We start from the raw sequence: 20,302 nt of genomic DNA, 5'->3' as shown, positions 1-20,302 counted from the left end.
TAAAATCACAAAGCAAAATAATTTGTATTCTATGATACTAAAATGAAAAAACTGTGAATCTGGTATGGTGAACAACACGAATATTGACAAAATTTGCCATATTTATGTCGCCAAGAATACAAAGTATTTTGTGTTGAGATTTCGCATGGTTGTAGTACTCATCAACCTTAAGGATCACAATGTATCAAATCAAATAACAATTTATTCTAGCAATAATATCTTATTTAATAGAAATTCTCTATAGCAAATTACTGTGGGATGTAAAATACACATAGAGGAAAAAAAGATCCTAGGCTTAATCCATTTTTGCTAATCCAACAAAAAATCTAGATTTCAAATTTTTCAAAGAAAAAATGGCTAGATTTAGCCCGAGCTCTAAAACAAAATTCTGCAAGTTATAGCCCTTAAATTTGGAAAGTAAAGAGCAGATTACAATAGTAGTGCAGACAAAAGAATATAGTGTGGCCCCAAATATGAACAGGGAATATGGACTGGGATTACACGTTGGTCTATTTTCTCAGAATCTCAGTTTCTCTGTTCACTTATTTTGCATCTCCAAATTGGAGTCAAATTTTGGTTGCCCGAAAGCTCACATGGAAAAACACTCGTGCCCGTTACCATGAACAGCACAGGGATCCGAATCTGATGAGATATGATTCTCGATTCTGTTGGCTGCAACACGAGCTAGCCGAGTCAGCAGGATCTTTGACTGGCAGAAGCCATTGAACTAGTCCTTGAAGCTCAGATGAATAGACTGCATGATGCGGTAATAGCCAGTAGCAACTTTGCTACATGCATGATTGCTACACCACTCATGCATGAAGGGCACATGGGAAAGGGAGCGGCAGTACTTTTAACCGTGGGGAGAAAACAAAATGTATCTTGGTGTTAGACGAACGAACAAGCTAAAAACCGATGAAGACGGGAAAAGGTGTAACAGATTGGGCGGCAGATTAGTTTCTTTAGGTACAGTGGTATGTAGCTAGTGCTCGCACCATGCTAGCTGTTAGGCGTTAGCTACTGTACCAGGAATGTCATGGGCAGCAGCAATTTTGCAAGTGGTTTGCTTAAGCATTTAAAAGGTGATATATGAGATGAGGTGGTGTGACGAGAACTGAACCTGAACCTGATCACCCCCAGTTGGGCAAGCCCCCAACAGCCACCTACCTCGACCGACTGAGTGCTAGTGCCGTTCGTGCGGTGCCCAATTGCCCCTTGTGCAGCCAAAAGCTAGTGACATATGGACAGGGCCGCATGTTGATCATATATATATATCTGTTGCCTGCATTGGACTGCTCACACATGTAAATTGGAGAGAGATTCAGAGGAGAGACTAAGAGAGAGGCAGGAGGAGAAATGGAGAGGGAGATTGTTGCAGAGTATGAGATTAACGAGATAGATGACACACTGCATGGCTCTGTTGGGAGCAGGCTCACCCTGTTCGCTAGGGAGCTCAAGTGGAGAAGCAGCAGCTGGCATGGCAGCAGCGCCCTGAGGCTCCCAACGAATTGCTATGGCGGCAGGTTTGTCATAGACCCTAATGGAAGGTAAGATCGAGCTCTTTGTGTGTGTTTGTTGCGGTCAATTAAGCTAGCTACCCAATGAATCCAAAAAATTGCATGAGATAATGAGCCAAATTAGATGGATATACCTTGCAATGCCAAGGAACGAGAGAATGATCAGTGTGCTCTGCTCTTGCTGCAGATGGTACAGGATGTGGTCGAACATGATGTTCCTGTGGTCCATCTACTCCGTCTTCTACACCCCCTTCGCCTTCTGCTTCTTTCGGGGCCTCCCCGAGCATCTGCTGGACCTCGAGTGCGCGCAGCTCATCTTCCTCGCCGACGTTGCCGTCCACTTCTTCCTCGCATACCGGGATCCTCACACCCACAGGGTGGTCTACGACAAGCAGAGGATCGCCCTACGGTGAGAGCTGATCAGTTCTCACAGTGAACCCAAGACATCATGACACGAGTAGCGACAATATAGTGTTTCTGAATTTCTGGTGTCTTCTTGCCTTTTCAGTTACATCAAAGGCAGCTTCGCTCTAGATATGCTCGGATGCTTCCCCTGGGACGCCATCTACAAGGTACGTCACAATCTCAAGAACCAGTACAACATTCTGCATCAGAAAGAAGGAAATTCTTGCTCACACAGTCACACTGAGTAACTAACACACCATTGTTGTTTTTTGGGTGATCAGTTTACAGGAAGGATGGAGATGGTGAGGTACCTGGTGTGGCTCCGGCTGTATAGAGCAAGGAAGATCCAGGGCTTCTTCAAGAAGATGGAGAAGGACATCCGCATCAGCTACCTCTTCACGCGGATCGTGAAGCTGGTCACCGTCGAGCTCTACTGCACCCACACCGCCGCCTGTATCTTCTATTACCTCGCCACCACGCTGCCGCCGGCACACGAAGGGGGCACTTGGATCGGGAGCCTCACCATGGGTGACCGCAGCTACAGCAACTTCAGACATGTCGACCTGCTCACCCGCTACATCACCTCTCTCTACCTCGCCATCGTCACCATGGCAACAGTCGGTACGCGGCCTCGGTCTCACCACCAGATGACCATAACGTCAAGGTTGCAGTTCCTGATATCACATGAAAAATTTGTGTGCAGGTTACGGCGATATACATGCGGTGAACACGAGGGAGATGGTGTTCATCGTGGTGTACGTCTCCTTCGACATGCTGCTTGGCGCGTACCTCATCGGGAACATGACCGCGCTCATTGTCAAGGGCTCCAGGACTGAGCGCTTCCGGGACAAGATGACGGAGCTCACCAGGTACATGAACAGGAACAAGCTGGGCAGCGACATCAGGTCCCAGGTGAAGGCGCACCTGGTGCTGCAGTACGAGAGCAGCTACAGGAGAGACAGGATCATCGACGACGACATACCGGTCGCAATCCGGTCCAAGGTACAGTCCAGGTTAATTTTCTCTCGGAGCAAATAATACAAATAATTTTTTTATGGTGCAATTTTAATTAGATTGAGCATTTTGCTTTGCACATCTCCCAGACACTGTACATGGACATAGTTTCAAAGGTGCACCTGTTCAAAGGATGCTCAGAGGACTTCCTGAGCCAGATTGTAAGAACTTCATGCAAGTTTTTCTCTCACTGCGCTTTCTTTAAGTATAATATCTATGCAATGTCTAAATTGGTAATTAATTTCAGGTGGTAAAATTGCATGAAGAATTCTTCCTCCCTGGGGAAGTTATTTTGGAGCAAGGCACCGTGGTGGATCAGATATACATCGTGGCACATGGATGCCTGGTACTACTCCTCGCCGAGTTTAACAATTTTAGAGCAGGTCTAACAGGCCCCTTTATAACCCGCCCACCCCGTAAAATTCCGGCGACATACGGGGCAGGCGCGGTTTGGGCCGTCTAGCAGGCCCCGTATTCGGGCCGCCCCGTTTCGGCGGAATACGGGGCCCAGGAAATCGGCCCCTCCGCCCACTATTTATACTGGCCGCAGGTGCGAGTGAGGGGTTAACCCCTCACTCGCTACCCTAGCTCCGCCGTGCGCCGCCGCCGCCTCCACCCTGCTCCGGCGAGCAATTACTTTCTCCCCCGCGCCGCATTCGACCCCAGCTCCGGCATGGACGCCCGCGGCCGCGAGTAGCGCCTCTCCGGCGAGCGGATCGAAGCGATCCCGCTCGCCGGACAACGTGGTGGACGCGTGGCGCTTGAAGTGCAAGCGCTCCGCCGCGGGTAGCCGTCGTGCGGCCTGCAAGTACGCCGGCGCGTACTACATGCCGGAGAAGCTCCAGGACTTCGCGGCCGGTGGGCGGTGGTACCGACAGGATCCGCCGCTCAAGCCTATGAGCGGCGCCGAATTCGAGGCGTGGCGCGCTGAGTGGGAGCGTGATCGCGCGGCGAAGGCGGCATGGGCTGTGCGCATCGGCAGCACCAGCGGCGGAGGAGGCGGAGGCGAGGAGGAAGCGGAGGCCGGCGAGGAGGAAGCGGAGGCCGGCGAGGAGGACGCGGCATTACTCGCGGGCGTTGGCCGAGTCGGAGGTGGAGGCCGCCGAGAAGGCGCGGGCGGAGGCAGAGGAAGAGGCGGCGGCCGTCGCCGCCGTGGCTGAATTCCGGGCGAAGGAGGCCGCCGCCAGGGCGGAGGAGGAGGCTGCCGCCGGGCGGAGGAGGAGGCTGCCGCCACCGTTGATTTCGTGCCATACATCATCCTCGAGTAGCTAGGATCGCTATGTATATGTATGATCCAATGTATGATCAATGAAGAAGAACTATGGTTTCATTTTCCCGGGGTTTTAATTTTTAAAAATACGGGGCCAAATACGGGGTCTGCTAGACGGAATGGTTGAGCAAGACGCACTTTTGGGATACGGGGCGAAAAAATAGCGTTATACGGGGCAGAGAAATAAGGGGCCTGTTAGACATGCTCTTATAACCCTCCGTGATTTATGCACACGATCTGTTTGTGAAAGAAACCTACATAGATCAAGAGAAAACAGAGCTGAGCTGTATGACTGACCTTTCACCTGCGAACTGTCATGTTCCGTGTACTCTGACAGGAAGAGATCGGCATCGGAGAAGGTGAGTCGGAAATGATCATCTCAGAACTGCTTCCCTACGACATAGTCGGCGATGTCGCGGTGATCTGCAACACTCCACAGCCATACACAATTAGAGTCTGTGAACTCTGCCGCCTCTTGAGAATTGACAAGCAGTCCCTGACTAGCATCTTGCAAATGTACTTCAAGGATAGCCGTCAGATAATGAGCAACCTACTCAAGGTAGGTCCTAGTTTACTACAAGTAGAATCATAGTATATTCTAGTGCTTTGACACAAAATGTAGCTAAGCATTTGTTATGCAGGGAAAAAGAACTGAGTCAAAGGGGAAACAATTGGAATCCAATATCACATACCTGATAGCAAAGCAAGAGGCAGACCAGGTCATTGGAGTCAACAATGCTGCCTACCATGGAGACTTGTTTCGGTTAAAAGGCTTGATCAGAGCAGGAGCAGATCCGAGTAAACCGGATTACGACGGGAGGACTGCATTGGTACGTGAACGCTTGCAGATTAATCATCAGTCAAACTATTGCAAGTATCAACAAATTATCTACTAAAACTTAGTGGTGAAAACTATCTATCAAGATTCTACTCAAATTCACCATGAACCTTTTTCTAATTATGAAAATATGGAAGATAACTAGATTAGAACTCGACGGCAAAAGTGAAGTTGGAGAAAGAGCTGGCCTGCTATGCTAAGTAAACTATGTAATCAGATGACCGACTCTTCAACCTGTTCCTTTACCTTTGCCTTGCAGCATGTTGCTGCATCAAGAGGATATGAAGATATCATCAGGGTCCTGATCCAACGAGGAGCAAACGTCAACAGCATAGGTAAGAAACTGAACACATAGAGTTCAAATTAAAACAGTGAAAACGCCATCTAACGCATCTGAAATTCTGAAAATGCAGATAAGTTTGGAAATTCGCCGCTGCTGACAGCGGTGAAATGCGGGCACGACAGGATCATCTCGCTCCTGGTCGCGCACGGCGCAGCCCTGAATCTGGAGGACGCAGGAGGCTACCTGTGCAGGGTGGTCGCCGAAGGCAAGATCGACCTACTGCGGAGGCTGCTCAGATTCGGGGTAGACCCCAACTGCAGGAACTACGACCGGAGAACGCCGCTCCACGTCGCCGCCGGAGACGGCCTGCCACTCGTCGCTAGCATGCTGGTGGAGCTCGGGGCCGACGTCATGGCCAGGGATAGGTGGGGGAACACGCCGCTCGATGAAGCGCGCAGGTGCAGCAGCAAGCCGCTGATCAGGATCCTGGAGCAGGCTAGAGCTGCTGTTGCAGCCGATCAGTAGTGATCAGATTCATCAGTACATTGGCTGTAATTCATGTAGGGTAGGGTAGGGTAGGAACTATTGGCAACGAAATATTCTCAGAGGGCAATGATATCACAAATCTTTACCTACTAATAAAGGAAGTAAGGTTTCTCCCCAATTTTTTCGTCCGTTTTTTTTAATAATCTGCACTGTTTTGTTAAAATTACAACGTATGCCACCGCTTAGTTGAAAAACGGTTGGTTGATTATGTTGGAAGGTCGCCGATCACTATCCGTCGTCACGCTCGGGACTCTAGACCTGTTACGCAAACCGAAGTGGGCCAATTTTTAATGGGCCTGCAGCATTGCCTGGTTCCTAGCTCGAAGTGCCTGCTTCCCATCGTACATATTCAATCGTCCCACCTCGATTCCATATATGAAGTCCCGCCGGTTTATATGTGCAATTTTTCTATATTATCGCAAGCCGCCTTGGAAGTTGGAACAAAAGACAGATATGGCAACATGGGCCAAAGATATTGGGAGGAATGAAGGAAAATTGCATCATGGCATGAAGGAAGGAAAAGTAGGAAAAAGGGGATCAACGCATACGGACGGATTGAAGTGGAAGGCGGCGATATTTCAGAAGAAAAAACCCAAATCTCCAGACGGATTGAAGTGGAAGGCGGCGACGGGGGGACAAATCTGATCGAGAGATGGCGGGAAAGTGGTTGCCTGGTTGAGATTCCTACCGGCGGCGGCGCGGGAGCTCCTTCCAGGGCCAGGCGAGGTGCGCGGGAGCGAGAGCGAGAGCGGTCTGAGATTCTGAGAAGCGCATCACAGACCCCTGTCCAGAATTGTCCAGGATCAGTCCTCCTTTTCCGACTAATCTTTTGGCGTTAGGAAAATAAGGTGTGGTCAAAAATTTAGCCGGGCTAACAGCTAATGAACAAACGCGACACATTACTTTATTATTTCAGAAAATTAAGCGTGTCAATACATTATTAGTCCAATTGTATTATGCAAAGTTTAAGACCGCTTTTTTATGTTCCTAGAAACTCTATCTATACCTAATAATAAAGGAGCTAAGGTTTCTACCAAAAAGTTTCGTCAACGCTTTTTATTGGACCGTTTTACCCTCCCACCAAATTGCATAATACGGCACTTTTGCCATCATACCGTTTCTTCCCGCGTGCTTTCTACCGGCTCGTCTTATTTTCCGTCTAGGAACCGAGCGCACGTCGCTTCGTTCGATCATGGATGCCTCCTCACGACTGCCTACGATACGACGTCTGCCTTAAGCTCGTCTGCATTCAAGTGGCGGAGGACAAGGCCGCGACAGCACGGCAGAGAGTTCGATGATGGATCATGGATTCCTACTGCCGGTTGCACCCGAGACGTCGTCTAGCTTGAGCTCGCCGGCATCCAAGTGGCGGAGGACAACAATAGCGCGACGGCACGGCCGAGAGTTCGACGATGGATCATAGATGCCTCCTGCCGGCTGCACCCGAAACAGCGTCTGGCTTGAGCTCGCCGGCATTGAAGTGCCTGAAAAGTGGAGGAGGACAACAAACCAGTGTTTCGTCTCCACGATCGAGAAGGAAAGAAACGAACGAGCTTGATCCGTGCAGCCCTCGGGATAATCTTAAACATCGTCACTATCAGATCAGTCGGCTTTGTTCGTCTTATTCCCGGCACTCCGTCTGGAGGGAGAAGGATAGGGATCGACAGAGAGGTTGATGAGGGGCGAGTTTTTCGCGTTGGGGGTTCCCCGGCGGTGTTGCAACTTGCAAGACAAGAGGTGGCGATTAGCTGGGTGGTGATGCCCATCGAGGCACCGATTTGCTTGTTCAGTTACTTTTTTACTGATTTGATTTTGGATGGTCATCAACGTGGCGTCAAGTGCTAAGCTGCAGGACTAATGGATTTGGGAATCGACTAAGGATCAACAGCGGCATGCATGCAGGAGCTCTCTATCTAATGAGCAGAGCAAGCGGCGACGCAGCAATAGCAGGGACGAGCTTAGGAAAAGAAATCAGACCTGCCTTGCTCTGAATATAGAGCAAGCTAGAGCACGTACAGAAATACAGACCAAAAGTATCACACGATTGTTTTAACAAACGCATCTTCATTCCCGGGCACACAGTTGAGCTGCTTGGTTAACTAGGTAATTTTATTTCATTATTCATATTTATTAACGGCCTGTATAATTTAACTATTTTGGCTACGACATACACAATATATTATTTAATTTTTCTTAATATTTGAAAAGAATGAAAATAATAATTCAACAAGTGATTAATTGAAAAAATGATGAAAACCAATTATTTGTGTGTAATATGAGAAGAATGATGTAGTCCTTATATTTTCCTACATGCAGTTTGGACATATCTAGGTCGTGGCCTATTATTTGTTAGTTGGTGCGTTTGCATCAATTTGATTCAGTAGTTTAGAACTATGTGATTTTATCCTGCGCCGTAGCAACGCACGGGCAAATGTCCTAGTTATAACCGAAGAGAATTAGCTAGATAACCATTGCAAAGATGTGTATCCAGTACGAGAGTAACAATGACGGGCAAAACAAAAGGATGTAATTCCAACTCACTAACCAATTATTTCATTACTCCAGAGGAGGCTTTCCAGGCTACTCATAGTAGCGATGTACTAAGGGCATCTCCAACGCCGGCGACCCATCCCGCGCCCGCGCGTCCGGATGGGTTGAACTGGACAAAAACCCGGCCCAACGCGCGGACCCATCCCTAAAACGGATGGCCGCGGCGTCCGGGACGACCCAAACCCACCCAAATCTGGGACGAGTTTGCGTGGCCCCGGACGCCGACGGCTGGCCGCTCGCGTCCGCCCCTTGTCCGCCTCTGGCCCGCGTGTCATAGGAAGAAATAATTTTTCTTCATTAAAAAGGTAGCCATTACTTTTTTTTTAATCTACTACTCCTATCCTATACGTACGGGGTCGGCGGCCTCACCGGCGACTCCTCGCCGACGCGTCGTCGGGGCCGTGGATTTCACTCGACGCGGGCGGCCTGTACGCATGAGGATTCCACTCCAGCTTACGAGCTGGGTGGCGCGACGGAGGCCTTCATCCTCCTCCTTTCCGTCCTCGCGCTCGCGCTCCGCCTTCTGCGGCGGCACCAGCTGCTTCCCGCATAGCTCCAACTCCTGCAGGGCGGCGCGTTCCACAGCGGTCCGCACCTCCAGGCGGACGTGGCCGGCGGCCTGGGCCTCGTGGTTCTCGTTCCGCCGGCGCATGCGCTCTTGTCGGCCGCGCTCCACCGACCCAACAGCCTCCCGGGCGCGCGGCTCGGGCGAGGGCAACTGGATGAGGTGGCGGGCTGCTCGCATAGCGAGGAGCTGGTTCTTCTGGCCGAGGAGGTCGCCTAATCGGCGGCGGCCGGCCCGGCAGGTGGCCTCATGCTCCTTCGTCACGCGTGTGAGGTCGGCGAGACGTCTTTTATAGCCGGCGGCCTTCGGTGGGAAACTTGGGCGCGAGCGCACGCCAATGGCCTTTTCGCGCGCGCGGGAACATTGGTGCGCGCGGGAACTTTCCCGCGCGTTCTATCGCCCGCCATTGCTGTCCCGTCGAGGTCTGCCATGGCGCAGCGCCACGCAGGGAAGACGAACCACGTTGCGTCTTTTTGGGTCGCCGCGTTGGACGCAGCGTGCGACCCAGCCGGACACGCGGACATGCGCCGCTGTCCGGGTGTTCGCTCGGCCACCCAAACAGCCCAAAACGGACGGTCCAGCGCTTCCGTTTGAGTCGCTCGGTTGGAGATGCCCTAAGGTAGCAGATGGCCTACTCATAGTACCAATGTACTACATGTACTACCTCCGTCCATAAAAGGCTATCGCAAGTTTGTCTAAATTTAGATATATCTAGACATTTTTTTGTGTATAGATACATCCAAATTTAGACAAATCTCCAACAACCTTTTATGGAGGGAGGGAGTACTATATTCACTCAGGAAATGTGTCATGATTTCGTTTTGAAACGGTGTCAAACAGGATCACGGGATTTGGATGCCTGCTCGGGTTTAAACCCAAGCTGACGGCCTAAGCATTCCACGAATCCACCTCATGTTCCCATCGCCAGCCAACATCCTAAGATGTCACGAAGCTAAATGCTACAGCGGAGCAAACAGCAGAGGTGCGAAAACGAGAGATCCCCCCGGCTCAAGCATCACCGGTCACCACTATCACAACTTCCTAACTCTGTTTAAAATAGCCGGCAATAGCCCAGCTATAGCCTCTTACGAGGGCTGCGGCTATAGCTAGAGACTTTAGAGGCTATAATAAAAATAATCACTAATAGCCCGGCTAAGGCTATTTAGGCTTAATTTAGCCTCATAGCCGCTAACTTCCCGCTCAATGGGCCCAAATTTTGGACCAAAAATTTCAGTCGACCGGCCCATTTGCTTAGCGAAATAGCCACCAAGCTCTAGTTCTCAATTTTTTTTCATTATTTAGTAAATCCGCTATATGGCTATAGTCCGCTATAGCCCGGCTATAGTCTTTCATAGCTTCAAAAAAATTCGCGGCTATCGGCTATAGCCGGCTATTTTAACCAAAGCTCCCTAATCACATCAGCAAGAAGTTTTCATCTTGTTTTGTTTACTCTTCTGGATGCAACCAGGGCGCATGTAGCGGTTGGTTTCCTCTGCCTTCTCAGGAGTCATCCCCACACACTTGCCGTGGAGCTTTCATCTTGTTTTGTTTACTCTTGTAGCTGCAACCAGGGCACATGTAGCGCTCGATTTCATCTGCCTTCTCAGGAGTCATCCCCACACACCTGCCATGGAACCACCTCTCACAATGGTCGCAACCAATCCAGAAGTGCCCGTCGTCAGCGCTGTAGGTCTCTTGACAAGCGGCGCACTCCGTCATAGCTTGATCCTCACTGCCTCCACTAGCATTGGTGCCGTCCTCTTCCTCCAGCGTCTGCAAGACCCATTTCATCGGCTTTCTATTAGAATTGAGATATATTTATATGGACAAAAAATAAGGCATGATGTGGTCCGCTTATGTTTACCTGGGAGCTAGACTTTTTTTTGCTGCTGGCTTTCAGGGTCTGCGTTTGCTTCTCATAGCTTTCTTTCACAGCTTCATAGACAGTGGGAAGGGTATTGATCATCCTGAAGAGCAGCTCCCTGCAATTACAATTCAAGTGCCACTTAAACTCCATTACCAAACTCCAGATAGCAATTAGTACTTCGTGCCAAAACTGAACACTGTGCTCTGGATGCACCTATCTAGGCTGGTGTAGAAATGACATGCATAACAAAGCAAATTCTGTTCAGAAGCAAGAATGTAAAGGAGACCATGTCAAACAGGCTCAGAACCCACTCATTTGCGCTTGCAGTTTGGAAAAAAAAAATTAGATGAATTGAGAAAGTAAGGTCTTACAAATATCTTTACAAGTTAAATAAAACTCCAAGCACGAATTGAAGTGGACGCAAATTGGTCCCCCAAATTTGGTTCTTAGACAAGAACAAGCAGGAGGAATGCAGCCCATCTTAGCCAAAGATGCCAAACTTAAAATTAAACCACATATGTAGCCCAGCCCATTTTGTGGCTGGAAATGTAAATGATAAATAGTGCAGATCTGCCCACCATTAGAACTGAAACAATTGCAAATTATCCAACGATCATGATATATAGGATGACAATACAATTGGTAGTTGAAAAGATTGAGAGCATCTCCAGTCGCGTCCCCCAAAACGTCCCCCAAAGGGATTTGGGGCGCGCCGGACAAAAAAAGCGTTCCAGCCGCGTCCCCCAAAGCCCTTTTTTGTCCGGCGCGCCCCGATACGGTGTCCGGCGCCCCGAGCCCGTCCCCGTCCCACGGGGGACGCACCGGGGACGCCGGACACAACGAAAGCGAGGCCAACCGACGCGGGCCCGACCCGTCGGCGGCACGGGGAAAATTCGTCTCACACTCCCGCCAAATCCCGCCGCTCCCGCCAAATCGCGCCTATACCGCCGCGCACAGGCCTCCCAAAACATATCCTGCCGCCGATTCATTTCTCCTATCCCGCCGATTTCTTTCTCCCTCCCGCCGTGCACCCGCCGCCGCCGCTACCCTCTCCCCATTCCATGGCGCCGCCGACAGCCCCCAAAAAGATGGCGAAGAAAGCGGCCAAGAAGCCGCCGGGCAATGCGACGATAGGGGCGAAAGCGCCGTTCGCGAAGCCGCGGAAGGCGCCGGCTGCGAAGAAGAAGCCTGAAGGCATGACCGAAGATGAATGGCAGCAAGATTGCCTGCGCCGGAAGCTATCGACGGCGGAGCGGAAAGGACGGAGGGCGGCGGAGCGGGAGAAGAAGGCTCTGGCGGCGCGCCAGCACCACGGCATAATCGCCGGGTGTATCGCCGCCACCAACGCGAGCCCATATAGTACGAACGTGCCGGTGTACGTTCCGGGAGTCTTCTCTCCGTCGCAAGCCGCCTTCTACAACGACGGCCCCTCCGCCACTCCCGGGTGCGTGACGCCTAACTTGTCGCCGCACTACCAGGATGCGCTCGGCTTCAACCCCAACAACCTCTACTCCCCGGCGTACGAGCAACGCGAGCCAGGACCCGGTCCGGACGGCGGCCCTTTCACCGGCCGCAGGGGTCCGCTCGAATACGACGGCGCCGGTGCTAAGGAGGACGACGGGGTTGAGGAGGAGGACGACGAGGAAGAGGACGGGGTGGAGGACGACGAGGAGGACGACGTTGAGGACGAAGAGGGCGGCGAGGAAGAGGGCGGCGAGGAAGAGGACGACGAGGGTGCCGGTGACGATGATCTCGTGGAGGTAGACGCGGACGGCGTGAGGACGAAGAAGAAGAAGAAGAAGGCGTCGGGCACACGAGGCCCGAAGTGGACGGTTACTGGAAGATCTTTGTCCGTGCGAGTCGTGGGCGACGGTGAGCCATGACTCCATCATCGGCGCCAACCAAAAAGGCGGGAAGTATTGGGCGAGGATCAAGGCCGAGTTCGATGAGCGCAAGCCGATCAACAGCGACTACCGGAAAGTGCCAATGAAGAGGAGCCGGAAGGCAATGTCGACGCGATGGGCCATCATCCGGGCGTCGGTGAACTCCTTCCATGGGTACCATCACGACTTAGAGACCAGAGGCGACAGCGGCGCCGACGTCGGCCAACCGAGTACGACTCGTTTCTTCCATAATCCGTAGCGCCCACATTGTGTTCGATGAAATGACTCTGCTTTCTTTGGTTAGTTTGATCGGGCTATGGAATTGTACGCCAAGTACTCGGATGGCCACAAGCCGTTCGCGCTGACGCATTGCTATGGCAAGCTCAAAGTGAATGAGAAATGGAAGTTGACGCGCTCGTCGTTGTCCAAGGGGAAGGACGCCATTGATCCGGACGCGCCGCCGGCAACGTCGGCAGGGCGTCCTACGGCAACAAGGCTGCCAAGGCCGCCTTGGCCGACGCTGCGTCGTCCGAGAAGACGCAGGCGTCGATCACGAAATGCCTCGCCGACGTCTCCTCGACCTTTATCTCCCGCGACAAGAAGGCCGACCAAAGGTGGGCCGAGCTGCTCAAGAGGCAAGAGGAGAAGCTGGAGCTCAAGAAACGCAGGGACGACATGTCTCCCCGGACGCGAGCGGCGCACAACTTCTTCAAAGGCCAGATCCTCGACGACATCGAAGCCAAAATGGCGGCGGCGGACGCGGCGGCCCTGGCAGCGGCATCGGCATCGGCGGCAGCGGCAGCGCAGCAAGAGCAGGCTGACGCGTCTTCTCCTGCTACACCTGCGTCGGCCTCCGCGTCGGCGACGGAGCAGTACGCACCATGCACAGGAACAGGCAGATCGCGACGAGGTCGTCGTGCTCGACGGGCCTGCGTCGACTCGGGACACGACGCCGTCGACCAACCCCTTCTTCTAATTTGCATGCACCACCGGTCCGTAATATGATCGCGCGCCCGAGTACTTTGATCGATCGCCGCTACTCTGATCGCGACGAACCGGCGGGAACGATCTCTTTTGAATGCATCTATTTGAATTTCTGATTAGGGGCGGCGTTTGGGGGACGCGGCTGGGGAGCGACGTCCCCCAAACGCGGCACGAACAAAACACGTCCCCCAAACGCTCGATCCGGCGCGGTTTGGGGGACGGTTTGGGGGACGCGACTGGAGATGCTCTGAACTTACAACATCATTTTAAACAGTAATAACTGCTAGAATACTGATGATTTCTTGGAACATACTAAATACGAATATCAGTACTGATACTTTCCACCAAATATCCAACAGCATCTCAGGCAATATCCATTCTCAATACTAGCCCACCTACCATTCTGATCACCTTTTACTTAGTTCATAAATCATTCAATTAACACAGGTTATATTAAACTAGGAAAAATTCAAATATTTGAGAAAGTATAGATTGCTGGGTTACACGAAATGTAAGGAGATGTAGCAACTAATTCTAGGTTCTATGTGAAATAAGAGAGTAAAAGGTAGGAAAAACATTGAAAAACTAGAAGACTTTTTAACGGATTGAATTATGACAAATACCAGTAAAAGGTCCTAAGACTGACAGATCTAAAACCATGGCATTCGAGTACAATGAAATGAAATATATATAACACAGTGCTGAACATCCTTGTGCATAGTAAGTTGTAGCAAAGCTAAGCATGAACTGTATCACACAACTACATATACAGCATAATAAGCAGTAGAAGGAAGCGTACCTGTCGTCTCTGTCAAATGCAACACGACCCGCATGGTAAAATGCCATGGACATCAACCATGCATCACTATGGATAGCTATCATAGATAGCCAAACTTTCTTGGGTGTTCCATCGCGAGCAAAGTTTATCCCACATACTGGCTCGGGAAGTTCAACAGGAACATCCTCGATTGGCAGTTTCACTTCCCAGGTTCCATTAGGCTGTCCAAAGAGGCACAAGGCATTCTCGTCTGGAAAAAAAAATAACGGTCCTATTAAGTCAGAAATTGTGCCTAGAAGATGACAACTTGGTTTAAGTTGCCCTAAACATGACATAACACATAATTTGCCTTGCAGTGTCATTAATTAATTAGCAAACACCCAGAAGCAGATAATAGCTGATGCGGACACGGAGTACAGCAACACTGCACATTTTTTAACCCAAAGCAGCTGACAGCGGCAATTGGGAGTTTGGACATCCAAATTCTTCAGCTCAAGCATTTGGCCACTCAAAGCTACACAGGCTGTTCCAATTTACCCTCCACACCCACATTGTTAGCAGCATTCACGGTAGTTTCTCCGTCCAGTTTCTCCAATTGGCAGCTGAATATCAGCAGAAGTGGTGGCTACATGTTTTGCTAGCACAATCATATAAGGCATGCAGAGTTTCCTTTGCAGTTTGCACCCTATATCACCCAAACTGGCAGTCCTCCCATGATTTAACTGCAGACTTTTAAAACTGAACCATTACTCATTACTAGCAAATTCATTTCCCATCCGAGGCAAACAGAATGGTTCATCAACTGTTCACGACCGATCACGCGCCGAATCTGCTAGCCTTACCAAATCAGTACCCGCAGCAACTAAATCGAGCACCACGAGAGCAATCCAGTAACGTCGGGGAAGCGACAGCAAACAGGGATAAAAACACGGCTCCCCGCAGTCCGCACCGAAATTACTATCTCCCCCAAAATCAACATCGGAAGCGACTGAGAAAACTCACCAGGGTCGCACTGCTCGTAAAACTCCTCCACGTCTGCGGACCGCGAAACCGGCAAACAAACACAGCCATCGATCAGCGCGAGAGAGAAAAAAACCGCACCAAAATCCACACGAACGAACGAGAGAGAGAGACCTTCGGTGAGGGCCTGCACGATGCCGGCGCGGCGGCCGCGGAACAGGCGGAAGACGTCCTCCGGGGAGTGCACGTTCGGGTGGATGGCGGCCGAGACCGAGAGGACGCTGTCGCCCTTAGCCGCCATCTAGTCCGCGACCGCCGGAGAGAGGAAGGGGCTGGCGCCGGTCCGGTGGCGAGTTTAGGGTTTTGGTGGCGGTGGTGGAAGAGGAGTGGATTCGACTGGAATTCTGGAGCAATCGGGAGTCGTAGAGGGGAAGCCGCGGGGGTGATTAATATCCTGAATTCTTCTGGGCGGGCGCGTGCCAAACCAAAGTTCCGGACGGGCGCACTACAGGAACAGCTCCATGCATCCAGTTGTAGTCTAGCTGATATCACGTGTTATCTTTCGAAAAGCTGTAACTTTTAAATTGTGCAGCGAAATTACAATTCGTTTTCACTTTTAGAATTCTCACCACGAGAGCTTCAAAACTAGACCACATTTTCATATGTTTTGATGAATTTTTTTAACGAGCAACTTTGATGCGCGACATAGCAACTTTGTTGTGTAGCAAAACAACTTTGGTGTGCTGCAAAGCAACTTTTGTGTGCAACGAACATGTACACTTTTTGGTACACGAAAACACAACTTTGGTGCCCGACAACAATTCTGGTGTCCATCGAAACAATTTCAATGTGTGACAAAGCAACTTTGGTGCCTGACGGCACAACTTTGATGCCAACAGAGCAACTTTGGTGCCTGGGGACACAACTTGGGTGCCAACACAGGAACTATCATGCGCGGCCGAGCAACTTTTGTTCTTTGGTGCATGATGACGCCATTCTGGTTTCCGACATAGCAACTTTGGTGCATGAAGGGACAATTTTGTTGCCTTACAGCGCAACTAATGGTGCCCTAAAGAGCAACGTTGGGTGTCAGAACAACTTTGTTGCTTGCCGGTGCAATTCTGGTGCCTAAAAGAGCAACTTCAGTACCTAATAGTGCAATTCTGGTGCCTAATAGCGCAACTTTGATGCCTAACAGTGCATGTGCATGTTAGAACAAATTTGGTGCTCATGATTTCGGAGAGCAGCCGCCTGTGCCAAAGCAGCCAAAGAGGGGGAGCAGCCGCCGGTATCACTATTATGAAACTGCCGGAACCAAACGAAGCAACTTTGAAACCCGACGGAGCAACTTTGCTGCCCATCAAGAGCAACTTCGGAACCCGACGGATCAACTTTGCTGCCGGACAGAGCAACTTTGGTGCTTGCGGCACATTCTTGGTGTCCGACATAATAACTTTGGTACCTTAGTGTGTAACTCTAGTGTTGACAATGTCCGACATAATTTTTTTCGCCGCGTACCAAAATTGCTTAGTTGCTCACCTTGGTTGCTTTGTAGGGCACCAAAGTTGCTTCTTATTTTTTGTTGTCAAAATATATGCAAGCGAAATCTAGTTTTGAAGATCTTGTCCCGACGATTCTAAATGTGAAAATGAATCATAATTCCGATACACGGTTTAAAAGTTATAGCTTTTTGAAATAGATCTACAATATCTAGCTGTTTGTTGCATGTACGTTTAGGAAAGAGAAAGCGTGCTAGCGCCTTGCCAACCAGCTAACTAATTGTGGAATCTTTCCGTTTTTATCGAAGGGGATATAACTTTCCTAATATAGAGGGTATGCTCGACAGTGCAAACGAGCACGCGGCCGCCCGCTAGACGTATTCGATTAATATTGGTTCTTTGCTGAGGAAGCTGCGATTTTGAGGTTTTGAAGGAACGCTGGCCAAGTGGGGCCGGGTGGAGTTCTTGAGGCCCGCCTGTCACTAGAAGTCTAGAACCGAAATTGCGACAGAACCCTTTTTTCTACAAATCTTTTTATTTGCGAAAAAACCACCAATCCATTGATAATCGTTCATTGCACCACGTCGAAGAGGAGACCACCATCATCGCTACTGTCATCTCCATCAACCATGTGTTTGTTCCTCATCACCATGTGTGAATAGTTCATAGTAGGCATGTGAGAAGGATGGGAATTAGATGAGATTGATCATGTAATTTTGCAGATACAGGTCTTTGGCCTATTGGGATCACCTCTCCCCCGACCTAACCCTCTCTCCCCCGAGGCGGCGGCGCCGCCCGTCGTCCCCGGGGAGTTCCCCTCCACACTGCCCTCCTCCCCTCCCCTACAGGTCCTCTCCTCCGCCGCCGCCGCCGAGGACGCCGCGGGGCAAAGCCCCTGTGGTGAGGCGGCGGTGGCGGCTCAGTCCGTCGGCAGAGCGCCTGCGGGAGCGTGTGGGGGCGGCGGCCTACACCCTCCTCCTCCGTCGACTGAACGCAGCGGGATGGCGGTGGCCGGCGGATCTCCGGCGGCCGGCGGCGGATGTTGGCTGCGGTGTGGTCGGATCTGGGCCCGAGGTTCGGATCGCGATCCATCGCGGCTGCGTCTCGTCAATGGCACGAGGAGGCTTTGCTGGGTCTTCTTCGCGGCTTGAGGACGTCCGGGTCTTCGGCCCGGGCATGGTGGTGGTGGCTGACTTCATCCACCGAAGGCAGTCGGCCAGGCTGGCTGTGTTGGATTTTGGATCCCACTTTCAGCGCCGGCAGCGAGACGAGGAGGCATAGTAGCCGGTGAAAACCGAGCCGACTCCGGTCATTGCGGGCGATGGCGGCGTCTGCGCCGTTATCTTGTTGAAGGCATCGTCAAGCAACTATCGCTAACCTACTCGTTCCGGCGGCGAGATGGAGGAGCTTGGAAGCCGGCGATGGTGTCGCCGGTGGAGGGTTGGAGTGGCCAGCCCAGGATGGTCGCCGACGTGGGGGTTCGACCTGAATAAAGGCGGCGGTCCTAGGGCCTCTCTTGCGTGAAGATGAGGACCTACCGGAGGCCTGGACTCGTGATCTGGCCAGAGTGTTGAGTTCCGGAAGGCTCTGCCGGTGAATGTAACAGTGCTTTTGCCTGGAGTTTGTTGGATCGGAGGTATTCGGTCGTGCGCACCCATGTTTTTATTCCGACCGATTGGTTCTGGAGGGAGCGGCGCGAAGCTCTTTTTCTTTGTTGACATCAAGTGACTATGGATCCATGATGAAAGTCAGAAGAAGAGAATTTCATGATGGTCGGAGGGGAGGACTAGCTAAGGGAGGTTCAAGTCTCTGCGTTGTTGAGGGACTTGCTTGGTGTTCCGGGCTTCACATCAGCGGTATGAAAGTGGGGGCAACAACACAGGTGAAGTGCAGAGTCCTACCTTTCGGGTGAAAACCCAAGGTCCGGCCTTAATTGGTTGTGCCTGGCAATGTCCTTGGTGGAGGCATTGTTTTGAGAGCGGGGACTATCTTCAGGGTGAAAACCTAAGATCTTTGATCGAGCGACGACGGTGTTTGAGCACTGTTCCCTTCTTGGAGGCGTCGTTTTTAGAGAGTCTGTAATTCAGGTGTTGTCTTGGTGGTGGATGTATTGCTGTTGTTAGGCCCGAGATACTGTAGCGGGACTTTTGTTTCTTAGTTTTCTTTTCTTGTTTTTGGCTGTGTGCATCCGTAGTGCCATTAGGGTGGTGCGTTGTTGCAGAGGCTGGGTGTAATTGGTATCTTTTTTATATTAATATATTCCCTTTATCGAAAAAATGTAATTTTGCATAAACTCTGGAATTTGTGGTGTTTGTCTTGAAGATATTTTTGCATGAGTGTTTATGCATATTTGTTATGTTTAATGCTTGTTGCTAGAGCCTGAGTGACATGATTTCAGTACTGAACTTTTATTGCATTATCATATATATGAGTTTAGTATTTATCTGCAAGTTGTATGACCTGTTATTTGATTGAATCCGCTAACCCTAAAGTGACAGCTAGAAAAAATAAGGAGAGGATTATGTGTGTTCATGAAGTGTTAATGCATTGTTCCAAGCTATTCGAAAGGGTAGACCTTAATCACCTATAGTTTCAACCTGGCCCCGGTGAAATGGGCAAGTACAGTATACATAACTATATATGGAACACACACCTATACACAACGAAATTAGAGGCAAGCACCATTGTTATTTATATTACACGGTCGCTTTCATCCATGCAATGTCCCACTACTCACCTCATGCCTACTCTTTTATCCATTGAAAGTTACAACAACAATTCTTGCGGTGAAAGCTGAAAATCTGTTGATATTATTATTGTTTTGTTTTATTGCTTTGATTCAACTACTGCAATCATCAACTGTTTCCTCGAGATATTTGGTTTACATGTGTTATTAGGAGTGACGTCTTAATTGCTAAAGTCTTATTGGTATTGTTGTGTTTCCCTTGAGTCGAACTATAAATTTGGGTAGTACTTTCCATCGAAGATTTCAACGACCACTTGCACTTGAGGGCCATCAAGACATTTCCTGGCGCCAATGCCAGGGAGTCTAGCTTTATTGGTAAGAGTAAGACCACTTGTGATTATTTATTTGCTACTACGCTTATTTACTTCTCATCATGGGAATAAATAAGGATCTACTAAGAATATTGTGATTCCTTCTACTACTAGGAAAGGTATGAACTTGCCTACAAGGCCATTTTTCTCCTGATGTTGTTACTGCTCCTACTATTAAAAAAATATTGTTTTGCTTAGCTCACCATTGTCTTGAATGTATAATAGCACTAAAAACGAAATGTTAGATGATGATGAGGGTGAAGAGATAACGCTTAATTCATACAGG

General features: G+C 50.3%; 2 protein-coding genes across 2 annotated transcripts; one reads left to right on the top strand and one right to left on the bottom strand.

Moving 5' to 3' along the window:
* Window positions 1-1,356: 1,356 nt before the first annotated feature.
* On the top strand, window positions 1,357-5,852 carry LOC124677422 (potassium channel KOR2-like). The gene is made up of 11 exons (XM_047213409.1): window positions 1,357-1,547; window positions 1,705-1,926; window positions 2,026-2,089; window positions 2,204-2,543; window positions 2,626-2,924; window positions 3,026-3,097; window positions 3,184-3,282; window positions 4,544-4,765; window positions 4,848-5,036; window positions 5,304-5,379; window positions 5,458-5,852. The coding sequence occupies exons 1-11, from the start codon at window positions 1,357-1,359 to the stop codon at window positions 5,850-5,852; spliced, it is 2,169 nt and encodes a 722-aa protein (XP_047069365.1).
* A 3,949-nt stretch (window positions 5,853-9,801) lies between these two features.
* On the bottom strand, window positions 9,802-15,882 carry LOC124675883 (PHD finger protein ALFIN-LIKE 7-like). The gene is made up of 6 exons (XM_047211951.1): window positions 15,635-15,882; window positions 15,503-15,535; window positions 14,522-14,750; window positions 10,853-10,970; window positions 10,398-10,761; window positions 9,802-10,029 (listed from the first exon to the last, which is right to left on the bottom strand). Exons 1-5 carry the CDS (start codon window positions 15,759-15,761, stop codon window positions 10,489-10,491), a joined length of 780 nt encoding a protein of 259 aa, XP_047067907.1. The 5' UTR covers window positions 15,762-15,882; the 3' UTR covers window positions 9,802-10,029; window positions 10,398-10,488.
* Between the last annotated feature and the right edge of the window lie 4,420 nt (window positions 15,883-20,302).

The sequence above is a fragment of the Lolium rigidum genome, chromosome 7 (assembly GCF_022539505.1).
Source record: "Lolium rigidum isolate FL_2022 chromosome 7, APGP_CSIRO_Lrig_0.1, whole genome shotgun sequence".
NCBI lineage: Eukaryota > Viridiplantae > Streptophyta > Magnoliopsida > Poales > Poaceae > Lolium > Lolium rigidum.
This window is presented reverse-complemented; position numbering and strand designations above follow the sequence as displayed.